The 19,096-nt window shown below is 36.6% G+C and overlaps 1 protein-coding gene across 1 annotated transcript in view; it reads left to right on the top strand.

The window, feature by feature from the left end:
* LOC123564143 (cytochrome c oxidase assembly protein COX11, mitochondrial-like) overlaps positions 1 to 18,618 on the top strand; it is a 53,112-nt gene extending 34,494 nt beyond the window's left edge. Inside the window, exon 6 of the mRNA XM_053536810.1 lies at positions 15,570 to 18,618. Coding sequence (XP_053392785.1) covers positions 15,570 to 15,731 — 162 coding nt within the window. The 3' untranslated portion in view covers positions 15,732 to 18,618. The remainder of the gene's footprint in view (positions 1 to 15,569) is intronic.
* Positions 18,619 to 19,096: the final 478 nt, after the last annotated feature.

Here is a 19,096-nt window from a genome sequence, read left to right as displayed (position 1 = left end):
AGCAGTCTATGAGACACTACATTACTGATGACCTGTTCCTGACATTCTGATAGCAGTCTATGAGACACTACAATACTGATGACCTGTACCTGACATTCTGATAGCAGTCTATGAGACACTAAATTACTGATGACCTGTTCCTGACATTCTGATAGCAGTCTACAAGACACTACAATACTGATGACCTGTACCTGACATTCTGATAACAGTCTACGAGACACTAAATTACTGATGACCTGTACCTGACATTTTGATAGCAGTCTACGAGACACTACAATACTGATGACCTGTACCTGACATTCTGATAGCAGTCTATGAGAGACTAAATTACTGATGATCTGTTCCTGACATTCTGATAGCAGTCTACGAGACACTACAATACTGATGACCTGTACCTGACATTCTGATAGCAGTCTATGAGACACTAAATTACTGATGACCTGTCCCTGACATTCTGGTAGCAGTCTATGAGACACTACAATACCGATGACCTGTACCTGACATTCTGATAGCAGTCTGTGAGACACTAAATTACTGATGACCTGTTTCTGACATTCTGATAGCAGTCTATGAGACACTACAATACTGATGACCTGTTCCTGACATTCTGATAGCAGTCTATGAGACACTAAATTATTGATGACCTGTACCTGACATTCTTGTAGCAGTCTATGAGACACTTAATCCTGATGACCTGTACCTGACATTCTGGTAGCAGTCTATGAGACACTAAATTACTGATGACCTGTACCTGACATTCTGATAGCAGTCTGTAAGACACTACAATACTGATGACCTGTTCCTGACATTCTGGTAGCAGTCTGTGAGACACTAGATTACTTACAACCTGTTCCCGACATTCTGGTAGCAGTCTATGAGACACTAGATAACTAACGACCTGTTCCTGACATTCTGGTAGCAGTCTATGAGACACTAGATTACTTACGACCTGTTCCCGACATTCTGGTAGCAGTCTTAATGAGACACTAGATTACTGATGACCTGTACCGACATTCTGATAGCAGTCTATGAGACACTGCAATACTGATGACCTGTTCCTGACATTTTGGTAGCAGTCTTTGAGACACTAAATTACTGTTGACCTGTACCTGACACTCCGATAGCAGTCTTTGAGACACAACATTACTGATGACCTGTTCCTGACACTCTGATAACTGTCTATAAGACGCTAAATTACTGATGACCTGTACCTGACATTCTGATAACAGTCTGTGAGACACTACAATACTGATGACCTGTTCCCGACATTCTGGTAGCTGTCTATGAGACACTAGATTACTTACGACCTGTTCCCGACATTCTGGTAGCAGTCTATGAAACACTAGATTACTGATGACCAGTTCCCGACATTCTGGTAGCAGTCTATGAGACACTAGATTATTTGTGACCTGTTCCCGACATTCTGGTAGCAGTCTATGAGACACTAAATTACTGATGCCCTGTACCTGACACTCTGATATCAGTCTATGAGACACTAAATTACTGATGACCTGTACCTGACATTCTGATAACAGTCTATGAGACACTAGATTACTGATGACCTGTACCTGACATTCTGATAACAGTCTATGAGACACTAGATTACTGATGACCTTAACCTGACACTCTTATATCAGTCTATGAGACACTAAATGACTGATGACCTGTAACTGACACTCTGATATCAGTCTATGAGACACTAAATTACAGATGTTCTGTACCTGACACTCTGATGTCAGTCTATGAGACACTAAATTACTGATGTCCTGTACCTGACACTCTGATGTCAGTCTATGAGACACTAAATTACTGATGACCTGTACCTGACATTCTGATAACAGTCTATGAGACACTAGATTACTGATGACCTTAACCTGACACTCTTATATCAGTCTATGAGACACTAAATTACTGATGTCCTGTACCTGACACTCTGATATCAGTCTATGAGACACTAAATTACTGATGACCTGTACCTGACATTCTGATAGCAGTCTATGAGACACTAGATTACTGATGACCTGTACCTGACACTCTGATAATAGTCTATGAGACACTAAATTACTGATGACCTGTACATGACATTCTGATAATAGTCTATGAGACACTAAATTACTGATGACCTGTACCTGACATTCTTGTAGCAGTCTATGACACACTTAATCCTGATGACCTGTACCTGACATTCTGGTAGCAGTCTATGAGACACTAAATTACTGATGGCCTGTACCTGACATTCTGATAGCAGTCTGTAAGACACTACAATACTGATGACCTGTTCCTGACATTCTGGTAGCAGTCTATAAGACACTAGATTACTTACGACCTGTTCCCGACATTCTGGTAGCAGTCTATGAGACACTAGATAACTAATGACCTGTTCCTGACATTCTGGTAGCAGTCTATGAGACACTAGATTACTTATGACCTGTTCTCGACATTCTGGTAGCAGTCTATATGAGACACTAGATTACTGATGACCTGTACCGACATTCTGATAGCAGTTTATGAGACACTGCAATACTGATGACCTGTTCCCGACATTTTGGTAGCAGTCTTTGAGACACTAAATTACTGTTGACCTGTACCTGACACTCCGATAGCAGTCTTTGAGACACTACATTACTGATGACCTGTTCCTGACACTCTGATAACTGTCTATAAGACGCTAAATTACTGAAGACCTGTACCTGACATTCTGATAACAGTCTGTGAGACACTACAATACTGATGACCTGTTCCTGACATTCTGGTAGCTGTCTATGAGACACTAGATTACTTACGACCTGTTCCCGACATTCTGGTAGCAGTCTATGAAACACTAGATTACTGATGACCTGTTCCCGACATTCTGGTAGCAGTCTATGAGACACTAGATTACTTGCGACCTGTTCCCGACATTCTGGTAGCAGTCTATGAGACACTAAATTACTGATGCCCTGTACCTGACACTCTGATATCAGTCTATGAGACACTAAATTACTGATGACCTGTACCTGACATTCTGATAACAGTCTATGAGACACTAGATTACTGATGACCTGTACCTGACATTCTGATAACAGTCTATGAGACACTAGATTACTGATGACCTTAACCTGACACTCTTATATCAGTCTATGAGACACTAAATGACTGATGACCTTTAACTGACACTCTGATATCAGTCTATGAGACACTAAATTACAGATGTTCTGTACCTGACACTCTGATGTCAGTCTATGAGACACTAAATTACTGATGTCCTGTACCTGACGCTCTGATGTCAGTCTATGAGACACTAAATTACTGATGACCTGTACCTGACATTCTGATATCAGTCTATGAGACACTAGATTATTGATGACCTTAACCTGACACTCTGATAATAGTCTATGAGACACTAAATTACTGATGACCTGTACATGACATTCTGATAATAGTCTATGAGACACTAAATTACTGATGACCTGTACCTGACATTCTGATAGCAGTCTATAAGACACTAAATTACTGATGACCTGTACCTGACATTCTGGTAACAGTCTATGAGACAATAAATTACTGATGACCTGTTCCTGACATTCTTATAGCAGTCTTTGAGACACTAGATTACTGATGACCTGTTCCTGACATTCTGATAGCAGTCTGTGTGACATTTGATTACTGATGACATGTACCTGACATTCTGATAACAGTCTGTTAGACACTAAATTACTGATGACCTGTACCTGACATTCTGATAGCAGTCTTTGAGACACTACAATACTGATGACCTGTTCCTGACATTCTGATAGCAGTCTGTGGGACACTAGATTACTGATGACCTGTTCCTGACATTCTGATATCAGTCTCTGAGACACTAAGTTACTGATGACCTGTACCTGTCATTCTGATAACAGTCTGTGAGACAATAAATTACTGATGACCTGTTCCTCACATTCTGATAGCAGTCTATGAGACACTAGATTACTGATGACCTGTTCCCGACATTCTGGTAGCAGTCTAAGAGACACTAAATTACTGATGATCATTCCAGACATTCTTATAGCAGTCTATGAGACAATAGATTACTGATGACCATCACCTGTTACAATACTGTTGTCTGTCAAATACAACATTACTGATGACCTGTCCAGCTGTCTTTTCCTTTGACTCTTGTCTGAATCAAACATTGGTGTATGTTCCATTATTTGCTGTTTAAGAATTTGAAAGATCTCTGACATAGACACCACTGTGAAGAATTTGCTTGTTGTAGTAAGTTATACATTTTTACTTTTGTACTTAACATTGCATGAATTAATGTATGTTTTGAATTAGTTTTTTTGACCAGTTTTGCTGAAAATAAAACCATGCATTGCCAAAATCAGCAGTCTACAACGTAAATAGGAAAAAATTGTACTTACACTATTTTTTCAAAGTTTTAAATGATTGTATTAAAGGGAGGTTATCACATATTGAATAAAGTCATTAATAACATCAGATTGTCAAATTAGCTCCAAGAGTTTTCTTGTCTGTTTTGCTGATCTCTCTGTAAAGCTTATTTTAGTGGAGCCATAGTGATCATTCAGATGTTTTTGTTCTGCATTATCTTAAAATGAAAATGTTGTACCGTAACAGCTTCAAATAACAGATTTAAATGGCCCCTCTAACAGTCATCTTTCTACAAAGGCTCATCCTATCTTTCCCAATTGATAGAGTACTTAGTAAAAGTGACCTCTATAGACCAACAGCCTGTGTACAACAGGCACATTTTAATCTTGCCATCAATGTCTGCACATGTGAGATTCTACTGTATAAGATTTTCGCAGTCTCCAAGATCGGTTTTTCATCCTTTGTTAATAGTGATACTGAGATATTTTGATTTTTCTCCATATTTGCCCAAACAATTACGATTTTTGCTATCTGATAGTTTTCCAACATTTCTCATATTTGGTGATGGCAAAAGCTGCAGGAAGCCATTGCATTAACATGAGACATGAACTTGGTGTGACCGCTGTCTGGTTGTCCCTAATTGTCTGAGACTAACAAAGCGGCTGTCAATAGCCAATAATACCTCTGGCTTCTTTGCTATATCATGCTTCCAAATAAGGATAAGTTGACTCTTACAGTATCTGTATGTGATATACACTGTCTGTTTCCATGGTAAAATTAGATGTTATAATAGATGTTATAAATTGTTCTATATTCTGGTAAATTTTATTACATACCACAGTGTTCATTATAAAACAGACTGAGTGGATGGAGAATCTTACTTGATAGATTTATTGTAAATTTATAAAAAGATTTTTGGAATGGGGTTGTATTTTGAATACTTTTGTTTTGTCCATTTGTCCATCCATCTGTCCATCTTTCCCTCTATCCTGTCAGCTTGAAACCTTTAAATCTGCAGGCCTCCAAATTGCTGTTTACATTTTTAGCTCATCTGATTTTTTGTAGAAAAATGATGAGTTATTGTCATCCCTTGATAGGCGTCGGCGTTGCCTGGTTAAGTTTTATGTTAAGGTCAGCTTTTTTCCTAAACTAACAAAGCTATTGCTTTAAAACTTGCAACACTTGTTCACCATCATTAGCTGACTCTGTACTGCAAGAAACATAACTCCATCCTGCTTTTTGCAAGAATTATTGCCCCTTTTGGACTTAGAAAATCAGATTTCTTGGTTAAGTTTTGTGTTTAGGTCAGCTTTTCTCCTAAACTATCAAAGCTTAGAATTGCCTTAAAACTTGCACACTTGTTCACCATCAAAAGCTGACTCTGCACAGCAAGAAACATAACTCCATCCTGCTTTTTGCAAGAATTATGGCCCCTTTTGGATTTAGAAAATATCAGAGTCAGTCTGTTTGTCCGTCCGTCCGTTAGCAATTTCGTGTCCGTCTGTAACTCTTTAAACCCTTGAAGGATTCCGAAGAAACTTGACACAAATATTCACCCCACCGAGACATGCAGAGCATATGTTTTAAATTGTTCACTTCAAGGTCAAGGTCACACTTAGGGGTCAAAGGTTATATGACTTTGTTTCATGTCTGCTCTGTAACTCTTGAACTGCTTGAAGGATTTTAAAGCAACTTGGCACAAATATTCACCGCATAGAGACGACTTGAGAGCGCATGTTTAGGATGGCTCGCTTCAGCGTCAAGGTCACATTTAGGGGTCAACGGTAATACCTTTGGGTGTATATTGCTCTGCTGCGTGGTGATAATTGCGGTCCTCTTGTCAAATGTTCATCTGGAGGTATGTCCCTTGAAGACAATAATATGACTTTAGTATTCCTTCAGCGAGAGAGAGGGCAAATGGTACAAGAACAGTTACAAAGTTATCTTTCTTCTTATACTAACTACTGATGTCTTGCCTCGGAGAGCCAGTATTATGATAGGAATTTACTATGAAAACTACCTAAAAGGCCAAACATTTCCAATTCCTGGCATTCTGCTTTTTCCTTCAATTACAAAGAGCAATCAAGCAACCTAAAACAAAATGATGGTTTGTTTATGAAAAAGTGACCAATCGAAAGCTGGCTTGAACAAAAACTGCTCAATGACACGCAAAGGATCAATGTATCACAAGTAGAATATTGTATCAATCGCTTCTTCCTAATGTGCAGCAGTTAGGTTACAATTTTGGGTAGCTGAGCCAGTTGAGCACATAGAAGCTTGCGTATTTGAAACAAATGCCAAATAGGATCTCAACACTGGAAATATTTCAGGGACTTGATGCATGTTTATATTCATTTTTAGGCACAATGATTCAAATTGCTTCTTTGATTTTTCAATGGCATATCACTTTGAGCTCCTTCCCTGCCCTCTCATAGCAAGAGCTAAGCGAACCACTTTCAAGCGTTTTTAAATGCTGTCCTTGTTTTCAGTTTCTGATGAGAAATTAGTGAAAACCTGATACACTGATGATTAAAAAGAAAGTCCATGATGAAATGATCTCCCTTTCTGTATTTTGCATAAAGTTAGGTAAAAAGCTTTGAATTTGAAATGAACATTTCACTGGAGTCTCTATGAATCACTTTAAAAAATAGGTGGTTTTGTTTTTTGTTGAGTATTAATTTACCATAAGTTTGTCATTAAGTACAAACTTGGTAACCAAAGAGGGTTCAGTTGTTCCGTAAACAAACATATATTTTAGAAGAAAAAACTGAGATATCCGATCTTGTAATTGTAATTTGATGAGGAAGTAATGTCCAATTTACATTAAAGTTTGATACACAACCATCAGCTTGTATTTGACTGTTAAATATGGTGTACCATTTGCAACCAAAGTCTACTTTGAAAGTGTGCTCATTTCAGTATGTATCTGCAGGGTTTTTTCCAGGCCCTTTCAGCTGGGCACTGCGCCCGGCTAAAATATCTTAGCGCCCGACTATAAAATTTCACTATACAAATTGTCATGTACACATCTTATCACTTTTAAACATAAACAGCCAATAACTACCCCAGAGGTAAAATTCATAAGGTTATTGTCGCAGAATGCCACCACAGAAAGTGTTACAAACAGATTATTGGCTTATTTTACCGCATTTGTCAAGATGTGCTTTAAATTTGTTTTCATGCAGGACTTTCTTTTATTTTGATGGGAAATACATCAGGTTCAAATACTTGTATATATCAAACAAAGTTTTATATTGCATGTAATCAATTTTGACATTAATTAACACGAAATTGGTTGGCAGAAACTGACGAATCTGTTCAGTTGAAATAAAAATGGACGCTGTTAGAACATGTTGAAACATTAATATTGTCTGTTCTATGTCTAGCAAGTAGAATGTAGGCTATTTCAATAAAAATAGTTGCAAAACTTGCAGAAATACAAACACAATTGGCAAATATCCTCCCAAAAACACAGACTACTCTCATTTGGATAAGTCAATACACAGTGTCAGAGAAGGTAGAAAACTGCAATTTATTTGATTAAATTACTGTTATATATAATATTCTTTCATGAAATGAGCTGCAGATTCACACAGAATTATTGATAGGTTTAAAAGGTAGATTGTTTTTGACACTGTAAGGATAAATTTCTTCAGAGCTGCTATGTTTTGATAGAAACTTAGTGCAGGAAAAATTCATAATACATAATTACTTTCATCCCCAATTTCAAATTAAATCAAGGAAAAACTATTAAATAATGATTCTTGCATAATTACTTTTTGTTGGTGTATTTACTTAAGCTTCCACAGATAAATATAGATTTTTTAGTATAGATTAGTGTTTATTAGTAAGCATTTATCGCTGCGCGACCAGTTTAATTTGATAAAATTTAATGCTTACTTATATTTAACACTAACCTGTTAAGTGTTTGAAATTATTTTTTCTTTACAAATTTAAGTTCCTACAGTATGTGACTTAACAGGTTAATAAACGACTGGAAGTAAATGTTGATATACCAAAATAAATTTCCCGATAATTTGAAAAATACTGCAATGCCATTGGACAAAAAATAATTTCAAACACTAACATTTTCTTAAGCTGTTTCATGTAAGTCTTATTATTTATCTTCTCAATTGTTTATTGTGGTTAACTGCACAAAAAAAAAACCCGGCTGTAACAAAATCCTGGCTAGAACACTGATCTGCACATACAAATGAATGAGTGTGTGCAAAAATATAACTGTGCACAAAATACATTTCATATTTGCATGCATTAATATGTATGTGCATGCATGCGTAATGACCTGTATAATAACATGTGCACTTGTAAAAATTAAACATGGACTTCCATATTTGTCATGTGCACTTGTTAAAGTATAGGCATATATGTATATGTATTTATCCTTCAGCCAAGAAACCTAACAATGGCAACATATTTTTGTTTGATACAAAAATAATGCATTGACATTTTGCTGTTTTGTAAATCTTAAGTTAACATGAGAGGTTTATATTGGCCTGATAAATACACAGAACATAGGGGTAGGATAAAAAAATGTGTATATGTGCACATATATATTCATGCATGCACACAATGTCATACTTTCATAATTTTGTTCCGGTTTATTTTGAAAGAACAATTACAAAGAAGACTTTTGGCCCAAATGATACACCATAGTTAAAGGAGGATGGTGACAGGTATATATTTCATGTGGGTGTTACATACCTGTTTTGTTCAAATCAGAATGAACAAACTTACATAACTACTAAAGAATGCATGTTGATCAGTTGTGATGATTTGCAAGCTAAGGCGTTTGCAGGTCATGACATTCCCAGAAAGCTTGAACCATTTTGGCAATGTAAACAAAGTCAACACCGGCGCTGGTTCTGCTAGAAATTTCAGGCATTCTCTGTAGTAAGTTACAGTTGAACCTGCTTCAGCAGCCACCTTTTGTAAACAACCACCTGACTTGAGCAGCCAGTCAGCTGACTTTCCAATTTGAATTTTTAGCCCACCATCATCAGATGGTGGGCTATTCAAATCACTCTGCGTCCGTGGTCCGTCGTCCTTCCATCCGTCCGTCCGTCCGTCCGTCAGTCCGTCTGTCCTTCCATCCGTTAACAATTTCTCGTTATCGCATCTCCTCAGAACTACCTGGGGGATTTTGACCAAACTTCGTCAGAATGATGTATTGGTACCCAAGTTGTGTCCCCCTGAAAATCAGACTGGTTCAACAATTTTTTAGTAAGTTATGGCCCTTTGTTTATTTCTATAATTTACATAGATTTATATAGGGAAAAACTTTGAAAATCTTCTTGTCCAAAACCACAGAGCCTAGGGCTTTGATATTTGGTATGAAGCATCATCTAGTGGTCCTCTACCAAGATGATTCAAAATATTTCCTTGGGGTCTAATATGGCCCCGCCCCAGGGGTCACATGGTTTATATAGACTTATATAGGGAAAAACTTTGAAAAACCTCTTGTTCAAAACCACAGGGCCTAGGGCTTTGATATTTTGTATATGACATCATCTAGTGGTCTTCTACTAAGATTGTTCAAATTATCCCCCTAGGGTCAAATATGGCTCCGTCCCGGGGGTCACATGGTTTACATAGACTTACATAGGGAAAAACGTTGAAAATCTTCTTGTCCAAACCACAAAGCCTAGGGCTTTGGCATTTGTAATGTAGCATCATCTAGTGGTTCTCTACCAAGTTTGTTCAAATTATCCCCCTAGGGTCAAATATGGCCCCGCCCTGGGGAGTCACATGGTTCATATAGACTTATATAGGGAAAAGATTTTAAAATCTTCTTGTCAATAACCTACAACATTCAAATTTGGACCACATGTATGGTTTTGAGTGGCAAGATGAACCTTGACATGAGTTGACCTTGATTTTGACCTAGTGACCTACTTTCACATTTCTGTAGCTACAGCCTTCAAATTTGGACCACTTGCATAGTTTTGTGCACTGAAAAAACTTTGACCTTGACTTTGACCTAGTGACCTACTTTCACATTTTTGAAGGTACAGGCTTCAAATTTGGACCACATGCATAGTTTTGTGTTCTGAATTGGAATTTGACCTTGATTTTGACCTACTGACCTACTTTCACATTTCTCAAGCTACAGCCTTCAAATTTGGACCACATGCATAGTTTTGTGTACCGAAACAAACTTTGACCTTTACATTGACCTAGTGACCTACTTTCACATTTTTGAAGGTACAGGCTTCAAATTTGGAACACATGCATAGTTCTGTGTTCCGAAATAAAATTTGACCTTGATTTTGACCTAGTGACCTACTTTCACATTTCTCGAGCTACAGCCTTCAAATTTGGACCACATGCATAGTTTTGTGTACCGAAATGAACTTTGACCTTAAGATTGACGTAGTGACCTACTTTCACATTTCTGTAGCTACAGGCTTCAAATTTAGACCACATGCATAGGATTGTGTACCGAAACAAACTTTGACCTTGACATTGACCTAGTGACCTACTTCCACATTTTTGAAGGTACAGGCTTTAAATTTGGACCACATGCATAAATTTGTGTTCTGAAGTGTAATTTGACCTTGATTTTGAACTAGTGACCTACTTTCACATTTCGTCCTTGAAATTGATCTAGTGACCTACTTTCACATTTCTCAAGCTACAGCTTTCAAATTTGGACCACATGCAAAGAGTTGTGTACGGAAATGAAATTTGACCTTGAGCTAGTCAGTAAGTCTTGAAATTTAGAACACTCAAAAATGGCACATTGGTGGGCGCTAAGATCACTCTGTGATCTCTTTTTATTCTGATTTCAAATTGTCTTAAGCAGCCAGCTGGCTTAAACAGCCAGACTGTGCCAAACTGTGTCACTCCCCTTGGTAGCTGCTTTAATACAGGTTTGGCTGTATGCTGTAGATAAAATGCGATACAAATTTTATTTAAAGTGTGTAACACAACAATTTGAAGTGCATCACTATATATTGCAGAACAGAAACTGCTTGAGAACTTGTCAAGTGTTTCCCTGTTGTCTGATATTAACTGATCATCTGATAGCAGGGTATACTAAGGAAATACTTTGCCAAGTTGTTTATAAGTGAAAATCACTGATAAAGGCACATACTTGTTAAATTGGCTTTAATGGGGAAATTGTTCTATCTGTAGTGTGGTAGTCTAGTATATCCTTAATTAGCCATTCATTTCCACGAAAGGAAGAATGGACTTCCTTTTGTACATTGTTCTGTAGTCACACTTTGACTGGTTAATAAATGTGATGAAACTCGGTATGGTGTGACAATTCCCATACTGTTGTCAATACAATCTGTACTAGATAATAACATCAATAGTTGACTAAAGTGTCTGATCACAGACTGTAAACTAATGCCATCCCAGCGGTCAGTATTATACATTACACTTCATATATGTACCAAAAAAGTCTCTGTGAATTATGGGATCAGGGGACAATAAATTTGAAAATTCCACAAATTTGCATTGATACCAGTGCGAAAAAAAATCATAGAAGATACAATTTTGAGAAATGTCAGGGAAGGGTAGAGTGAATGTATTGCATATACTTAGTACTTCATCATGTGACATTATCAGTCTGCTGATTCCGTTGCTTTTATGATAAAAATGAGTAAAATTTCGGTTTCAGGACATAAAATTTTGATGTGAAACTGGCCCATATCTAACATCTTGTGCAACATATCCCTGATATCAGATATTCTGTAAATGACTAACTTACAACATATCTATATTTTCAAAGCATGTGACCTGTTGAAACGAAAATAATGGTGGTAAGAAAAGTGTCTCATAACCATTTTCTTTTTTCCACAAAGTGTAAAGAATCTAGATGGATGTAGGACTGTTTCTATTTCGTCTGACTTCGGTTACCGTGGGTAAGGTTTTAGACACTGAACCATTAGTCTGTGTTCAGACCCTATGTTTTGTTCACAGGAGATAACTCCTGAGGCTATACAAATTTTGTATGATTATGTCCCTTTTATTCTCAAAACATAGATAATCAGAGCCAAGACTGATGAAGTCAGAATATATAGAAGAATTATTTTTTCTAGACTACTGAACCATCTACTCTGAACTAGGAATATCGATTCAAGCGTTGGTCTATTTTACACATTAGTCCTCGGTAGGAATCCTTTGTTCTGTAAACATCATAAATAACCAGTTGAAAATAAATGCCTTTAAAATACATCTACCTAAATTTTTATTTAGAAAAAATACCTGGGCCACAATACAAAACCGGCCCCTGAAACTTAAGGATAAAGCCAGTGTTCTTTGTCTACATTTCAAAAATTCTGTAGAAACCCTTGGTTATAATGGAATGGATAATGTTAAGAGTAGGATAAGATCGAGGCATGAATCATTTAGGAGAAATTGCTCAGTGAAACTGTAGCAGCCACTGATATATCTAGAATTATAATCAACTTTTCCATCAATAAAACAAGATACTGGTGATAAATCATATATTCTGTCTTATTCAGCAAAATAAAAGATCAAAGTTTTGGTATTATCTACAGTGTAGATAAGAAATGGGGCAAGTTGAATAATGTATGATTGTTTTCCCCAGAGTGTGTTGTAGACACTAACCTATTGATTCCTCTACATTCTTCTCCTGTCAGATGTAACATCAGTCAGTCTGTAACAAATAAAGTGTAATGTAAGTGCTATCAAAGACTGCATTCAAGATAACTACATTTTTCACCCCATTTTGCACGTGTCCATTTGTTTGTGTGTCGGTCCTAGTCAACAAATGTATACATTGATGACTCAGTAGATAATTTAACACAGATTATAACCTGTCTGGAATTCTTAAATTGCCTTTACTTGCAAAAAAAAATCATACTTTTAAAACTTACAAGTCTCAAATTTCTTTCACATGGCTGCATAAAATATCTCTAAAATGTGTAAAATTTCTAAATTTATCATACATGTCTAAATAGTTCTCATGTATAGCTAAAACACTTTAGGTAAGAGCAAAAATGTTCATGTTGTTTGTGAAATATTTACTTCAGAACTGCCCATATGAGCTTGAATTATGTAAAAGACAAATGATATTTTATGTAACTGTAAAAAGATCACAAGTTTGCGTCATATTTATTTGTCCGGACACGAAATTGCGACAACAGAAAATGATAGTTATGCTTAAGTTACAGATAATTGGACAATGTAGTGCTATAACACTCGTAAGATCTTTAATATGTTGGCAATTTGTATATGTTGTCACAAAGAAAATAAGTTTTTTGTTGAAGTGTATGTATCGCTGTAGTGCGTGAAGTAAAGACATGTAGCTTTTTTTTGAAAACCTCTGAGAGGGCTCTCTTTGCGCATGCGCCTATAAAAACGGAAGCCCGCCAGAGAAAATGTAAACAAGTAACCATGCGGTAGGATTTCCACGTTAATTATACTCAAATGATTACCTGTGAAAAAAGGGATCCGGACATTTGCCCCCCAGGACATTTGCCCCCCAATGAAAAAGTGGACTGCTGGACATTTGCCCCCCAGTTGAAATGGTAGATAGGACATTTGCCCCCCAGTGCTTATTTCTGAAACTGACATTTGCCCCCCAATAGTTTTGTCCCCCAGTGATTTTTTGGGAACTTGATACAAGACATTCGTCATATTTTAGGGGACAATGGCTTTGTTTTATACAATTTTGTCGTAGATAATTGCCAAATTAACAAGTTTGAGTGTTAAAAACATTGCACTAATGAAGAAATTATATCACTGTTATGAACACTTTTATTACTCAATAATAGGCTATTATTTACCTTAACACCTGAAAGTAATTTACATATTTATCAAATTATTATTAATAAAATACTTTTTTTTACTGAAAATTGCCTTTTAGAGTAATTTTGATAATAAAACAACCAAAAATACAGTTATATATACCGGCATATAGGACAAAAATATTGGGGGGCAAATGTCCATTCCAAAAATAAGCAATGGGGGGCAAATGTCCTATCTGCCATTTCAACTGGGGGGCAAATGTCCAGGAGTTCATTTTTTCATTGGGTGGCAAATGTCCTGGGGGCAAATGTCCTACAATCGTGAAAAAATGAACTTGATAAACTTCTTCAAAACAAGCGTGTGTATGATTAGGCACAAAAATATGTAGACGATTCACGAAAATAGAGTGTTGCGGACGGGTGTCCGGGGACTACTGCTGTCCGGGGACTACTCGCGTGCCAGTATACATTTTATATTGAATACATTTGATGTGTCTTGTTCTTAGTCCTGTTTCTAGACAGGTTTTGTTGTATCGTCTTCAAGGTGTATGAGAGCACATACATTGCACATATCGTCACCTTAGCGCAAAAAGTGAATAAGTCCTTCTTCAAGTCAATGCAGTTATCCACTTCTTGCGTTGAGGTGACGATATGTATCTATGTGCTTTTATTATCAAACAGTGATATTTCAAGTTTAAAATGCATCTTGGTACAAGGAGCACTTCAAATAATGAGATTTAATGAGAGTTATAATATGAGAGTCAGCATTCATTTGTATTTGTATGAGAGAAAGAGAAAATCTCAGCAGATCTGTTGCTGTATCAGATATCCTGTAGATACACTAATACTGGGGGATACTGTTTGTCAAGGACATCCAGTGAACAAGTAATGAAACAAGATCTGCTTTTCGTTTCTATAGCAGTTATAGAGAAGGCATCCTGTCTGTCTCTCCTGTTTCATATTTATAATGCTTGTTTGTAATAAAACTGGTTTTTTTTCTCATATATAATATTAATTCTAACACGATCCGATTCATTTTCCTATTAAACGAAGAAGGCTGAAAACAGTGAATTATTATTCAACAATTCACTGCTCTGACGTCACAATTATTACTGCATAGCGGCGCGCTGGAAAAAAAACTGATTGAAAACAGGCAAATATTTAATGAATGCTGTCAAGGATGCACTTTAAAATCCTTGGTAACGTGTTAGAATCGAAATAATATATCTCATTTAGTGATTTGTTCTTGAATAAAATCATTGTCGTTCAGATGCGTATTATTATATCACTCGGGCTGCGCCCTCCTGATATAATTCCTTCGCATCTGAACTCCAAACAATGATTTTATTCAGCAACAAATCACTAAATGAGATATATTATTTCTTAAACCTATTTTATTTTATTACATAAATTGCCAGTAGTGTGAAAGGCTGTTTAACAGTACTTGATGTTTACAATTATTTGTGTATATTTCAGGTGGACATGCCCGTGTTTTTCTACATTGACCCGGACTATGATGAGGACCCGGAACTAGAGTTTGAAAATAACATCACGTTGTCGTACACATTCTTCGAGGCAAAGGAAGGCATGAGTCTTCCACTCCCAGGATTCCTGAAACCAACACAAGAAACTACATGAAAAAAAAATGCTCATTTATTGTCATTTTTGCAACACTTTTATCTGTGATCATTTTATATATGAATAGTCAATGGACTTATAGATGGTCAGGCGAATGGCTCATTTAGAGATCATGTGACATGCTCATAATTTACTTTCAGGCTTTTGACTTCAGAAAAGTTCATAAGCTGTGGTTATTAAATGACTTAGGAGACTTAAAAATCATGGACTAAAGCTGCAAGGTTCTTGAAAGTGTGTAAGAACCGGAATTTATTAATAAAATGTAATGGAACTAGAAGCGTTGCTAAGGAAAGTGTGGAAGAGGATCATTCATGAACTGTCTAAAATAGGTTGAGAGCTATAAATGCCTCACTAATTGAATATTCAAGATTTTATTTCAAGGACATATATACTAACAAATTTTCAGGGACATAAACACTAAAAAAAAAAAACAGTATGGTATAAAGAGGCTTGGTTGCTGAAATTTTGTTATCCCAAGTCGATGAAACTGGGAGGTGGGGTATTGAAATGTGCATCCGTCCACAGCCATTTCTCAGTAAGTAGCAGGTAGAATTTCATAAAACTTTAATAAACATGAACCAAAATACTGTGATGATGCCCGTCAAGTTTTTATCTGGGTCCACCCCTTATTTCCAGAGTTATGGACCCTGAAATATTCAAAAATGCACATTTTCAATATTTTTTTGCCATTCCTCACCACAAACCCTTTTGGCGGGGGATACCAATTCAATGAATTTGCTTGTTTGTCTTACATATGTTAGTACTGGGAAAGGCAATTTTGATGGTATTTCTGTTACATAAATTCGGATCTGTAGCAAAACCTTGTGATTTGGTTTTATTGACAACCTGCCAGCTTCAAATAGTGAAGGAAGTCATACTAGTGAAAGTGATCTTATCATTATGCTTTTATACAATACTTATAAAAACATAGTAAAATGATTATTCATAATCATGCAAACACTGTCATTCGAAAAAAATAAAGTAACAGGATATAAATCAGTTGTTGAAAAAGGGTGATCGTAATGCTTTTCTTTTACTTGAGGTTTTCTTGTTGACTAGCCACTAGACTGGTAATAAAACATTAAAAAATTACATGTTTTATTTCGATTGAATTTCGTTTGAGTCAAAGTCAGTTTCTCACAGAACAATTGAAAGATTGTCAGAATATAGACTTGAAAGAAGGATATAGACTGGCTCCATTCACAAGAACTGAAAATAAAAAAAGAAAATATAACAGAAGTATGTCATAGTGCAGGAGCTAGTCTAGTTTTATTATGCCCCAACTTTTACGTGGAGAGCACATAGAGTTGTTGCTGTCCATACATCGGTATTTACATCCCAGAATCTATGTCCAACTCTTCGCTCAGTATTCGCTTGATTTGCTTCAATCTTTCACAGAAAAACAAGCTTGGTGTGCAGATGACAAGCAACTCCTTAAACACTTTTTAATGCGGAGGGATTATAGGAATGGTCTGCGTCCTTCCGTCCATAACAAAATCGTGTCCGGTCCGTATCTCCTAAACCCCTTGAAGGATTTTCATGAAACTTGGGTCAAATGATCACCTCATCAAGACGATGTGCAGAACCCATGAGTCAGCCTTGTCGATTCAAGGTCAAGGTCACAACTCAAGGTCAAAGGTTTGAGCCTGCCATTTTGTGTCCGCTCTATATCTCCTAAACCCCTTGAAGGAATTTTATAAAGCTTAAGTCAAATGATCACCTCATCAAGACGATGTGCAGAACCCATGAGTCAGCCATGCCGGCTCAAGGTCAAGGTCACAACTCAAGGTCAAAGGTTTGAGCCTTCCATTTTGTGTCCACTCTATATCTCCTAAACCCCTTGAAGGATTTTCATCAAACTTGGATCAAACGATCACCTCATCAAGGCGATGTGCAGAACTTATGAGTCAGCCATGTCGCCTCAAGGTCAAGGTCACAACTGAAGGTCAAAGGTTTGAGCCTTCCATTTCGTGTCCGCTCTATATCTCCTAAACCCCTTGAAGGAATTTTATAAAACTTGGGTCAAATGATTACCTCATCAGAACAATGTGCAGAAATTATGAGTCAACCATGCCAGCTCAAGGTCAAGGTCACAACTAAGGGTCGAAGGTTTGAGCCTTCCATTTGGTGTCCACTCTGTATCTCCTGAACCCCTTGAAGGATTTTCATCAAACTTGGGTCAAATGATCACCTCATCAAGAACTCATGAGTCAGCCATGTCAACTCAAGGTCAAGGTCACAACTGAAGGTCAAAGGTTTCAGCTCTGTATCTCCTAAACACCTTGAAGGATTTTCATGAAACTTTGGTCAAATGATCACCTCATCAAGACGTTGTGCAGAATTCATGAGTCAGCCATGTCAGTTCAAGGTCAAGGTCACAGCTAAAATCAAAGGTTTTACCCTTTCACTATCCATAGCAGTGGCGGGGGATTTAGCTGTCTTTCAGACTGCCTTGTTAAAGGAATGGATTTGAAGTTGCTCATTATGCAAAACTTTTTCGGAATACTATTTGTTTCAAACTTTTTAAGTCAAACATAATTATGTTATGTGAAAATGGTCTGTACTAAAAACTTGCTTCACAGTATGTTGGGGCATCCCTGTCCTATGGGCATAATTATAGTTGGATCTTGGGTTAACTTTCATTGTTTAAAAATCAGCATTTGTATACCTCAGTGTAGTTAATCACTAATTGTTGATTCATAGTGTTAAGTATAAGACCTGTCTAGGTGATATATAATATATACTGTTTCAACATTCGATTTATGTAGACATTAGCATTATTCTAGTGTAAAAATTGGTCATCTGTGAGATCTGGTTAAAGATATTTAAATGATGTTATGTTTGAAGTAAACTGTCTGTTTTGAAAAATAAATCTTTTTTGCATTTAGTTTTGATATCTCTTATTTTATTAAGTTGTTCGTAAGCTGTTGTGATCACTCACTGGGCGTCTTCCTTCCATTCATATTTTTTACAAACAGCGTCTTCTCTAAAACTGTGTGATGGAAGTTAGATGAAACTTGTCCTGGATAGTTTCCTTCAATGGTTCGGCTTTGTTGCACACAGGGATATTATTTTGTAACTTAAGACAGGCTTTAAGGAACATCTGACCATTTCACATACCAGGTATTTCTGGCTTTTCACTTTACAGAATTATTCCCCTTTTTGAACTCCAAAAAATGTCTCCTCCCAACAGTTTTGCATTGTTTTCCTTGAATATCTCTGGAACTAATACAGATATTATTTTGAAACTTTATGCAGACTTTTAGAATTGTAAGAGATGTTCACATACCAAGTCCCAGAATTCTAACTTCTTTTGACAAATTTATTTCCCTTTTGCACATATATTTAACTAACAATACTCTTAA

This window comes from Mercenaria mercenaria, chromosome 2, assembly GCF_021730395.1.
Source record: "Mercenaria mercenaria strain notata chromosome 2, MADL_Memer_1, whole genome shotgun sequence".
Classification (NCBI taxonomy): domain Eukaryota; kingdom Metazoa; phylum Mollusca; class Bivalvia; order Venerida; family Veneridae; genus Mercenaria; species Mercenaria mercenaria.
This window is presented reverse-complemented; position numbering and strand designations above follow the sequence as displayed.